At 41.2% G+C, this 11,240-nt stretch overlaps 1 protein-coding gene across 1 annotated transcript in view; it reads right to left on the reverse strand.

Annotated features, from left to right (window-relative positions):
* LOC110457296 (agrin-like) overlaps positions 1 to 11,240 on the reverse strand; it is a 131,120-nt gene that overhangs the window by 74,479 nt on the left and 45,401 nt on the right. The window contains exons 9-11 of the mRNA XM_021508504.1: positions 9,704 to 9,833; positions 6,436 to 6,548; positions 3,547 to 3,684 (exon numbers count right to left, since the gene is read on the reverse strand). Of these exons, the coding sequence (XP_021364179.1) occupies positions 3,547 to 3,684; positions 6,436 to 6,548; positions 9,704 to 9,833 (381 nt within the window). The remainder of the gene's footprint in view (positions 1 to 3,546; positions 3,685 to 6,435; positions 6,549 to 9,703; positions 9,834 to 11,240) is intronic.

Below are 11,240 nucleotides of genomic sequence, written 5' to 3' on the forward strand. Positions count from 1 at the left end.
GAAGGCAGACTGTGGTACAGAGAAGGCAGACTGAGGTACAGAGAAGGCAGACTGAGGTACAGAGAAGGCAGACTGAGGTACAGAGAAGGCAGACTGAGGTACAGAGAAGGCAGACTGAGGTACAGAGAAGGCAGACTGAGGTACAGAGAAGGCAGACTGAGGTACAGAGAAGGCAGACTGAGGTACAGAGAAGGCAGACTGAGGTACAGAGAAGGCAGACTGAGGTACAGAGAAGGCAGACTGAGGTACAGAGAAGGCAGACTGAGGTACAGAGAAGGCAGACTGAGGTACAGAGAAGGCAGACTGAGGTACAGAGAAGGCAGACTGAGGTACAGAGAAGGCAGACTGAGGTACAGAGAAGGCAGACTGAGGTACAGAGAAGGCAGACTGAGGTACAGAGAAGGCAGACTGAGGTACAGAGAAGGCAGACTGAGGTACAGAGAAGGCAGACTGAGGTACAGAGAAGGCAGACTGAGGTACAGAGAAGGCAGACTGAGGTACAGAGAAGGCAGACTGAGGTACAGAGAAGGCAGACTGAGGTACAGAGAAGGCAGACTGAGGTACAGAGAAGGCAGACTGAGGTACAGAGAAGGCAGACTGAGGTACAGAGAAGGCAGACTGAGGTACAGAGAAGGCAGACTGAGGTACAGAGAAGGCAGACTGAGGTACAGAGAAGGCAGACTGAGGTACAGAGAAGGCAGACTGAGGTACAGAGAAGGCAGACTGAGGTACAGAGAAGGCAGACTGAGGTACAGAGAAGGCAGACTGAGGTACAGAGAAGGCAGACTGAGGTACAGAGAAGGCAGACTGAGGTACAGAGAAGGCAGACTGAGGTACAGAGAAGGCAGACTGAGGTACAGAGAAGGCAGACTGAGGTACAGAGAAGGCAGACTGAGGTACAGAGAAGGCAGACTGAGGTACAGAGAAGGCAGACTGAGGTACAGAGAAGGCAGACTGAGGTACAGAGAAGGCAGACTGAGGTACAGAGAAGGCAGACTGAGGTACAGAGAAGGCAGACTGAGGTACAGAGAAGGCAGACTGAGGTACAGAGAAGGCAGACTGAGGTACAGAGAAGGCAGACTGTGGTACAGAGAAGGCAGACTGAGGTACAGAGAAGGCAGACTGAGGTACAGAGAAGGCAGACTGAGGTACAGAGAAGGCAGACTGAGGTACAGAGAAGGCAGACTGAGGTACAGAGAAGGCAGACTGAGGTACAGAGAAGGCAGACTGAGGTACAGAGAAGGCAGACTGAGGTACAGAGAAGGCAGACTGAGGTACAGAGAAGGCAGACTGAGGTACAGAGAAGGCAGACTGAGGTACAGAGAAGGCAGACTGAGGTACAGAGAAGGCAGACTGAGGTACAGAGAAGGCAGACTGAGGTACAGAGAAGGCAGACTGAGGTACAGAGAAGGCAGACTGAGGTACAGAGAAGGCAGACTGAGGTACAGAGAAGGCAGACTGAGGTACAGAGAAGGCAGACTGAGGTACAGAGAAGGCAGACTGAGGTACAGAGAAGGCAGACTGAGGTACAGAGAAGGCAGACTGAGGTACAGAGAAGGCAGACTGAGGTACAGAGAAGGCAGACTGAGGTACAGAGAAGGCAGACTGAGGTACAGAGAAGGCAGACTGAGGTACAGAGAAGGCAGACTGAGGTACAGAGAAGGCAGACTGAGGTACAGAGAAGGCAGACTGAGGTACAGAGAAGGCAGACTGAGGTACAGAGAAGGCAGACTGAGGTACAGAGAAGGCAGACTGAGGTACAGAGAAGGCAGACTGAGGTACAGAGAAGGCAGACTGAGGTACAGAGAAGGCAGACTGAGGTACAGAGAAGGCAGACTGAGGTACAGAGAAGGCAGACTGAGGTACAGAGAAGGCAGACTGTGGTACAGAGAAGGCAGACTGAGGTACAGAGAAGGCAGACTGAGGTACAGAGAAGGCAGACTGTGGTACAGAGAAGGCAGACTGAGGTACAGAAAAGGCAGACTGAGGTACAGAGAAGGCAGACTGTGGTACAGGGAAGGCAGACTGAGTTACAGAGAAGGCAGACTGTGGTACAAAAAAGGCAGACTGTGGTACAGAGAAGGCAGACTGTGGTACAGGGAAGGCAGACTGAGTTACAGAGAAGGCAGACTGTGGTACAAAAAAGGCAGACTGTGGTACAGAGAAGGCAGACTGTGGTACAGGGAAGGCAGACTGAGTTACAGAGAAGGCAGACTGTGGTACAAAAAAGGCAGACTGTGGTACAGAGAAGGCAGACTGTGGTACAGGGAAGGCAGACTGAGTTACAGAGAAGGCAGACTGTGGTACAAAAAAGGCAGACTGTGGTACAGAGAAGGCAGACTGTGGTACAGGGAAGGCAGACTGAGTTACAGAGAAGGCAGACTGTGGTACAAAAAAGGCAGACTGTGGTACAGAGAAGGCAGACTGTGGTACAGAGAAGGCAGACTGTGGTACAGAGAAGGCAGACTGAGGTACAGAGAATGCAGACGGAAGTACAGAGAGGCAGAACAGAGTCAGAGTGGGAAGATTGAAAGTGAGCCAGATTAGATCAGGATTGAAAGTGAGCTATTTAAGATAGAAGGTGCTAGCAATGGTATGCAGAAGTAGGAACTGGAAATTAGGAACAATAAAGAAATGAACTGGAAATTAGGAACAATAAAGAAATGAACTGGAAACGGTCTTGAGTACTTATTCCCCAGACCGACATCGGTCACAGTAATATGCTGTGATATTGTTGTCATGGTAACAAATAGTGAGGAAAGTTTCATGGTAACAAATCGTGAGGCTGTTTTCATGGTAACAAACTTTGAGGATGTTTGCATGGTAAAATGCAATGAGTTTGTTGTCATGGTAATGAATTAAGAGGTTGTTTTCATGGTAACAAATTGTAGGGTTGTTTTCATGGTAATACATTGTGAGGTTGTTTTCATGGTAATACATTGTGAGGTAGTTTCCATGGTAATAAATTGTGAGATTGTTCTCATGGTAATATATTGTGAGGTTGTTTCCATGGTAATACATTGTGAGGTTGTTTCCATGGTAATAAACTGTGAGTAAAATGTTCATTGTAATATGCTGTGATATTGTTGTCATGGTAACAAATTGTGAGGAAAGAAAGTGTCATGGTAACAAATTGTGAGGTTGTTTTGATGGTAGTAAACTATGAGGTTGTTTTCATGTTAATAAATTGTGTGCTTGTTTTCATGGTTATATTCTGTGAGGTTGTTTTCATGGAAATATGCTGTGAGTTTGTTTTCATGGTAAAAGATGGTACAGGTTTATGTGAAATTTGTCAGTTATGTAAGCAATAATGAATGAGACATTCCACCAGTTTTATATGTTATTGGTGTGAGAAAATGTGTCTAACTGACCACAGACTCAGTCCAGAGTAAAGACAGGAAGCTGTGAGAGTACCGGGACATAAACAAGGAATAGAAGTGCAGGTCTAGGTCAAATAAAGGTCAAAACAAACTACAAACTAGACTTTTATAGAAAAAAAATAACTAGAACGAAATTGAAAATTGGGAAAAATACAAATTAATATACCTTCCTGGCAGCATTTGCCAAATTGTTCATGGCAATAACTGTTGGGTGGGCAGTTGTTGAATGATGTTGAACATTTGTACTCTTCGTGCAATGGGGCCACTAATGGAGGATTTCCATCACACGGTTCTTCATCGAAGTCTGAAAGTATAGACAGGGCATCTCTGCAATATTGATGAACTAGTAAAGAAGCTTATTCTTAATTACAATACAATAATTAATAGTTTATTTCCATATTAACACAGATGACTGTGATCTCTTTTGTGACCCCGGTAAAATACTAGATGCTTCCTAACTGACTTGGCTAGGGAGAATTTCTCTAACTCATTCCGTAGAGCGTAAGACAAATAAACCAGAGATCCCGGGAGGGGGAGTAATGTCACCCTGGAAAAAACACCTGCTTCCTACTGACTCGGCTGGGGAGAATTTCTCTTAAACTCATTCGGTAGACCAGAGGTCCTGGGTTCGACTCCTAGCGGAGGCATTGAAAAATTAATGACCTCTGTTACAATACAGGATTTCTTCAAAACACGAACTCGCACTAAAATTACAGGGTATGTTGAGTTAATTGGAGTGGGTAGGAAGCGGCTAGTATTTTACCACGGTCAAACAGACACTTCAGAGACACTATCCGAATCTACAACCAGGAATAAAAACTATATCATTTTGTTGAATACATTTTTTCATTGAATATCAATTCTGTTTATTTAATAACAAGAGGCCCAGAGGGTTTGTATAGCTAACCTTGATATTCGAGCAATCATGAGAAATTATTCTCAAAGAAAGTACTTCTGCAAATATTTTCATATATTGAGTCTCCTTGGCTTTTAAATGTTCCAGACTTAATAAAACTATATACTTTATACCCAGGATACTACTGGTCACATATCATCACCCAGGGCCTCCCGGTAATGCAAAAGAAGTATTCACATATTTGACCCCTGTGACCGTGAAAGTAGGTCAAGGTAATTTATTTGAGGAAACTTTATAGCACCCTGTTCAAGGTACCCACTAGCCAAATATCAGTGCTCTTGGCCTCTTAGTTATTCAGTAGAAGTTATTTATAGGTTTTTACATATTTAACCCCTGTGACCTTGAAATTACATGTAAGTCAAGGTCATTTATTTGAAAGTTTTTATAGCACTCTTTTAAAGGTACCTGCTGGCCAAATATCATGGCCCTAGGTCCTCCAATTCTTAAGAAGAAGTTGTTCAAAGAAAAAGTTGACGGACGACAGACAACTGACAGACGGACGACGGACGTGCCAGGTGAGCTATCAATTATGATACAAGTTTTTCCATCACATTCTTGTTGACCTGGACGGGAACACAAAGAGCATTTTAATGTGGAAAGAACCCCGAGAAAACCAACACTTTAATAAAGCTGTCATTGATCTGGGTGTTACATAATTTTCATTTGTACATTGTTTTCAGAAACATTTCTTGACTGTAATAGTGTTGTCTGAAACAATCATTATTTGTAATAGTGTTGTCTGAAACAATCATTATTTGTAACAATGTTGTCTGAAACAATCATTATTTGTAATAGTGTTGTCTGACACAATCATTATTTGTAATAGCGTTGTCTGAAACAATAATTATTTGTAATAGTGTTGTCTGACACAATCATTATTTGTAATAGTGTTGTCTGACACAATCATTATTTGTAATAGTGTTGTCTGAAACAATAATTATTTGTAATAGTGTTGTCTGAAACAATCATTATTTGTAACAATGTTGTCTGAAACAATCATTATTTGTAATAGTGTTGTCTAAAACAATCATTATTTGTAATAGTGTTGTCTGAAACAATAATTATTTGTAATAGTGTTGTCTAATCAATATTTGTAATAGTGTTGTCTAAAACAATCATTATTTGTAATAGTGTTCTCTGAAACAATAATTATTTGTACTAGTGTTGTCTAATCAATATTTGTAATAGTGTTGTCTAATCAATATTCGTAATAGTGTTGTCTAAAACAATCATTATTTGTAATAGTGTTCTCTGAAACAATAATTATTTGTAATAGTGTTGTCTGAAACAATCATTATTTGTAATAGTGTTGTCTGAACCAATCATTAATTGTAACAACATTGTCTGAAACAATCATTAATTGTACTATTGAGTACTCAAGTAAGAGGAGTCACTCTACACAGAAAAGGAGGAGTCACTATACTCTGTGTAGGAGGAGTCACTATACTCAGAGTAGGAAGAGTTACTAAACTCAAGTAGGAGGAGTCACTATACTCTGTGTAGGAGGAGTCACTATACTCTTTGTAGGAGGAGTCACTATACACAGAGTAGGAGGAGTCACTATACTCTGTGTAGGAGGAGTCAATTTACTCTGTGTAGGAGGAGTCACTATACTCTGTGTAAAAGGAGTCACTATACTCTGTGTAGGAGGAGTCAATTTACTCTGTGTAGGAGGAGTCACTATACTCTGTGTAGAAGGAGTCACTATACACAGAGTAGGAGGAGTCACTATACTCTACTCTGTGACCCAATGACCTTGACATTTGGTCAGGTTGACTCCTTGATTAATTCTGATCCACTTTACTTCATCATGTCATAACAAAATGTTCATCAGTGAAAGGATGCAAAATTTGACCTTGAAATTTGAACCTAATGACCTTGACCTTTGACCTTGACTTTTTACCTCAATGTGTATTTTTGTGAACTGAACATCTTGACCAAGTTTCATGTACATCGGTCAATAAATACCAAAGTTATCAGCCAGGAACAAAATTTGTGGACGGACAGACAGACAGACAGACCGACAGACAGACAGACAGACAGAGTGATTACTATAGGGCACCCATATCTCCGATACAGGGCCCTAATTACTAATAAAGTAATTCAATCAAAAGCATGTTACCTGAGATCCCATCTTACCAAAACAATTATCCATTGACACTTGAGTTATCTCCTTTTGCTGCTTACAAGCTTCGTACTGCATCTGACAAGGATTTCCATATGTACGTCCATCGGAACCACAAACTGTGGATCTGTTAAATGAAGAAAAACACAACTAGTAATCACCTAGTCATATGAACTTGAGTGAGTTAAGTTGTAAGCATGTTAGGATTGTCAACAAATTATTCATGACTCCAATGTGTATGTGAACCTTGATAGGGTTAGGGTTAGGGTTAACCTTGATAATGATAAATCCAAAGTTTATATTCATATTGTGTTGAATCGGCTCATTTTTCTTACCATAACCATATGTGGGAGGACAGATAAAAGGATCAACGAGGCAAGAAAGTAGAAGAAGGAGTGAAAAAATACAATAGAAAATGGGAGGGGAAGGAAGGAGTGAAAAAATACAACAGGAAATGGGAGGAGGAGGAAGGACAGAAAATGTACAACAGGAAATGGGAGGGGGAGGAAGGACAGAAAATGTACAACAGGAAATGGGAGGGGGAGGAAGGACAGAAAATGTACAACAGGAAATGGGAGGGGGAGGAAGGACAGAAAATGTACAACAGGAAATGGGAGGGGGAGGAAGGACAGAAAATGTACAACAGGAAATGGGAGGGGGAGGAAGGACAGAAAATGTACAACAGGAAATGGGAGGGGGAGGAAGGACAGAAAATGTACAACAGGAAATGGGAGGGGGAGGAAGGACAGAAAATGTACAACAGGAAATGGGAGGGGGAGGAAGGACAGAAAATGTACAACAGGAAATGGGAGGGGGAGGAAGGACAGAAAATGTACAACAGGAAATGGGAGGGGGAGGAAGGACAGAAAATGTACAACAGGAAATGGGAGGGGGAGGAAGGACAGAAAATGTACAACAGGAAATGGGAGGGGGAGGAAGGACAGAAAATGTACAACAGGAAATGGGAGGGGGAGGAAGGACAGAAAATGTACAACAGGAAATGGGAGGGGGAGGAAGGACAGAAAATGTACAACAGGAAATGGGAGGGGGAGGAAGGACAGAAAATGTACAACAGGAAATGGGAGGGGGAGGAAGGACAGAAAATGTACAACAGGAAATGGGAGGGGGAGGAAGGACAGAAAATGTACAACAGGAAATGGGAGGGGGAGGAAGGACAGAAAATGTACAACAGGAAATGGGAGGGGGAGGAAGGACAGAAAATGTACAACAGGAAATGGGAGGGGGAGGAAGGACAGAAAATGTACAACAGGAAATGGGAGGGGGAGGAAGGACAGAAAATGTACAACAGGAAATGGGAGGGGGAGGAAGGACAGAAAATGTACAACAGGAAATGGGAGGGGGAGGAAGGACAGAAAATGTACAACAGGAAATGGGAGGGGGAGGAAGGACAGAAAATGTACAACAGGAAATGGGAGGGGGAGGAAGGACAGAAAATGTACAACAGGAAATGGGAGGGGGAGGAAGGACAGAAAATGTACAACAGGAAATGGGAGGGGGAGGAAGGACAGAAAATGTACAACAGGAAATGGGAGGGGGAGGAAGGACAGAAAATGTACAACAGGAAATGGGAGGGGGAGGAAGGACAGAAAATGTACAACAGGAAATGGGAGGGGGAGGAAGGACAGAAAATGTACAACAGGAAATGGGAGGGGGAGGAAGGACAGAAAATGTACAACAGGAAATTGGAGGGGGAGGAAGGAGTGAAAAAAGGAACAACAGGAAATGGGAGGGGGAGGAAGGACAGAAAATGTACAAACGGAAATAAGATGGGGAGGAAGGAGTGAAAATATACAACAGGAACTGCGAGGGGGAGGAAGGAGTGAAAATGTACAACAGGAAATAAGATGGGGAGGAAGGAGTGAAAATGTACAACAGGAAAAGGGAGGGGGAGGAAGGAGTGAAAATGTACAACAGGAAAAGGGAAGAGGAGGAAGGAGTAAAAATATACAACAGGAACTGGGAGGGGGAGGAAGGAGTGAAAATGTACAACAGGAAATAGGAGGGGGAGGAAAGAGAGAAAATAAACAACAGGAAATGGGAGTGGGGGGTGGGGGGTGGGTTGGGGAATGAGTGAAAATATACAAAAGGAAATAGAATGGGGGAGTAAGGACAGAAAATGTAGAACAGGAAATAGGATGGGGAGGAAAGAGAGAAAATAAACAACAGGAAATGGAATGGGGAGGAAGGAGTGAAAATGTACAACAGGAAATAAGAGGGGAAGGAACAAAAACAAGTGGTCCAAGGGCCTTAACGGTCACCGGAGTTATGTAAAAACTGATGTTATCGATGATACCAAATGAAAAAGAAATTATTTTCTAACAAAGGTAACTTGATCTACATGTAATGCAAATTTTGGCCTGCCCTTCAGGCCCCTAGGGGCTAGGGACCATATCATTCACAATTTAACTATAGTAAAATTAACCCCTCCCCAGGGGGAAACGTGAGACCCCCAAGGGTCATGAAATTCACAAATTTGGTAAAGCACATTAAGACCCTTCCATCTATGAAGAGCATTTGATTCTACCATATCTTGGTCTTGAGAAGAAGATTTTTGAAATTTCAGTCAATTCAACCCTTTTTGGCCCCTGACCCATCAGCCCCTGGGGGTCAGTCTGGGGTGATTTGTGCATCAAACTGCTACCTAATACTGATAATGCTTACCTAAATACCAAATAACATCACTCAGACCCCTCGGTTATTCAGAAGAAGTTGTTTAAAGATTTTATCATATTTGATTCCTGTGACCTTGAATAGGGGTGAAGGTCTTTCATTTGAAGATCTTCTTAGCCCTTAATGCCAGCATGCTTCTGGCCAAATATCATCACCCTGGACCTTTTGGTTATTCAGAAGAAATCGTTTAAAGATTTCAACATATTTGACCCTTGTGACCTTGAATATGGGCAAAGGTTATTTATTTGAACACACTTGGTAGTCCTTTATCCCAGCATACCACTGGTTTAATATCATCACTCTGATTCTTTTGGTTCAGAAGTTGAATAAAAGGTTTTAAAACAATTGACCCCTTTGACCTTGCTACTGACCAAATATCATCTCCCTAGCTGTTTTAACTTGTTATTCAGAAGAAGTTGTTTAAAGTAGAAAAGTTGACTCCGGACAGACAGACAGATAATTGATGGACGACGGAGGTTGCACAATTGCATAAGTTCGCTTTGCCCTTCAAGCCAGGTGACCTTAAAACAGGTACAGGAAAAGGAAATTTGGAACTTAGGGTTGGAGACACTAGAGGGTTATTCACCTTACCTGATGGCTTGGCAGTTGAAGTTACAGATACACGCATAGGTCCCCTGCTCGTTGAGCTGGCATTCTCCACCATATTTACACAGTATCTCATCACAGACAGGCATGTCATCAGGGGTGTCGCCTGACCCTCCTGTACCAATAATCAGACAGCATGCAAAACTCTGACGATCTTAACAATCTGACTGTTCATTATAGCACACCAAACTCCGTGGAGCGACATCAGTGGGAGGAGTATCCATGGAATGTCATCCAAACTCCTCCCACATACTTCTGATCAATAGAAAAACTCTCCAATAAACAAAGCTACCTGCATTTTAATTGAAACACAAAACAAAGAAAAGCACATTTAAAAAATAAGGATTGTTAAATTTTGGTTGATCTCTGAAATATTACTTGAAACTACCTTATACAAGCATTACTTCCATTATACATGAATTCAATTTGAAACATTGTTTTATATGAAAAATATAAATTTAACTTATTTTTGAAAATGAATCCCAAAATGAATTTTAAAAATGTTCAATCACTAAAATTGTATCAGTAAACTTACAGGTTGTGTCCATTATGGTGGACTTGTATGTATTAATTGAGAGATCAACTGTTGTAAACACAAATCAAGTTCACAATATATGTTCACAGGTTTAACATACATGGTTCAAGTTAAAATAGGACATTGATCACATAAGCATCGAAATCATTGAAAAAAATCAAAGATGTCTCGCTCTCCCCAACTCCATCTTTAGAAATGTAGTGTGTATAGATGTGTAGTGTATAAAGATGTGTAGTGTATAGATATTTTTAATATGTATAGAAATGTGTAGTAAAAATATAGATGTGTAGTGTGTATGTGTAGTGATACATATATGTGTAGTGTATAGAGATGTGTAGTGTGTATATAGATGTGTAGTGTATATAGATGTGTAGTGTGTATATATATGTGTAGTGTGCATATAGATGTGTAGTGTGTATATAGATGTGTAGTGTGTATATAGATGTGTTGTGATAAAGAGATGTGTAGTGTACATGTGTAGTGTTAAAGGTATGTGTAGTGTACAAAGATGTGCACAGTGTATATAGATGTGTAGAGTACGGAGATGTGTAGTATGTATATAGATGTGAAGTGTGTATATAGATGTGTAGTGTATAAAGATGTGTAGTGTATATATAGATGTGTAGTGTATATATAGATGTGTAGTGTATAAAGATGTGTAGTGTGTATATAGATGTGTAGTGTGTATATAGATGTGTAGTGATATATAGATGTGAAGTGTGTATAAAGATGTGTAGTGTATAAAGATGTGTAGTGTATAAAGATGTGTAGTGTATATATAGATGTGTAGTGTATATATAGATGTGTAGTGTATAAAGATGTGTAGTGTGTATATAGATGTGTAGTGTGTATATATATGTGTAGTGTATATAGATGTGTAGTGTGTATAGATGTGTAGTGTGTATAGATGTGTAGTGTATATAGATGTGTAGTGTATATAGATGTGTAGTGTTATATAGATGTGTAGTGTATATAGATGTGTAGTGT

This window comes from Mizuhopecten yessoensis, unplaced genomic scaffold (genome assembly GCF_002113885.1).
Source record: "Mizuhopecten yessoensis strain PY_sf001 unplaced genomic scaffold, ASM211388v2 scaffold1127, whole genome shotgun sequence".
In the NCBI taxonomy this organism is placed as follows: Eukaryota; Metazoa; Mollusca; class Bivalvia; order Pectinida; family Pectinidae; genus Mizuhopecten; species Mizuhopecten yessoensis.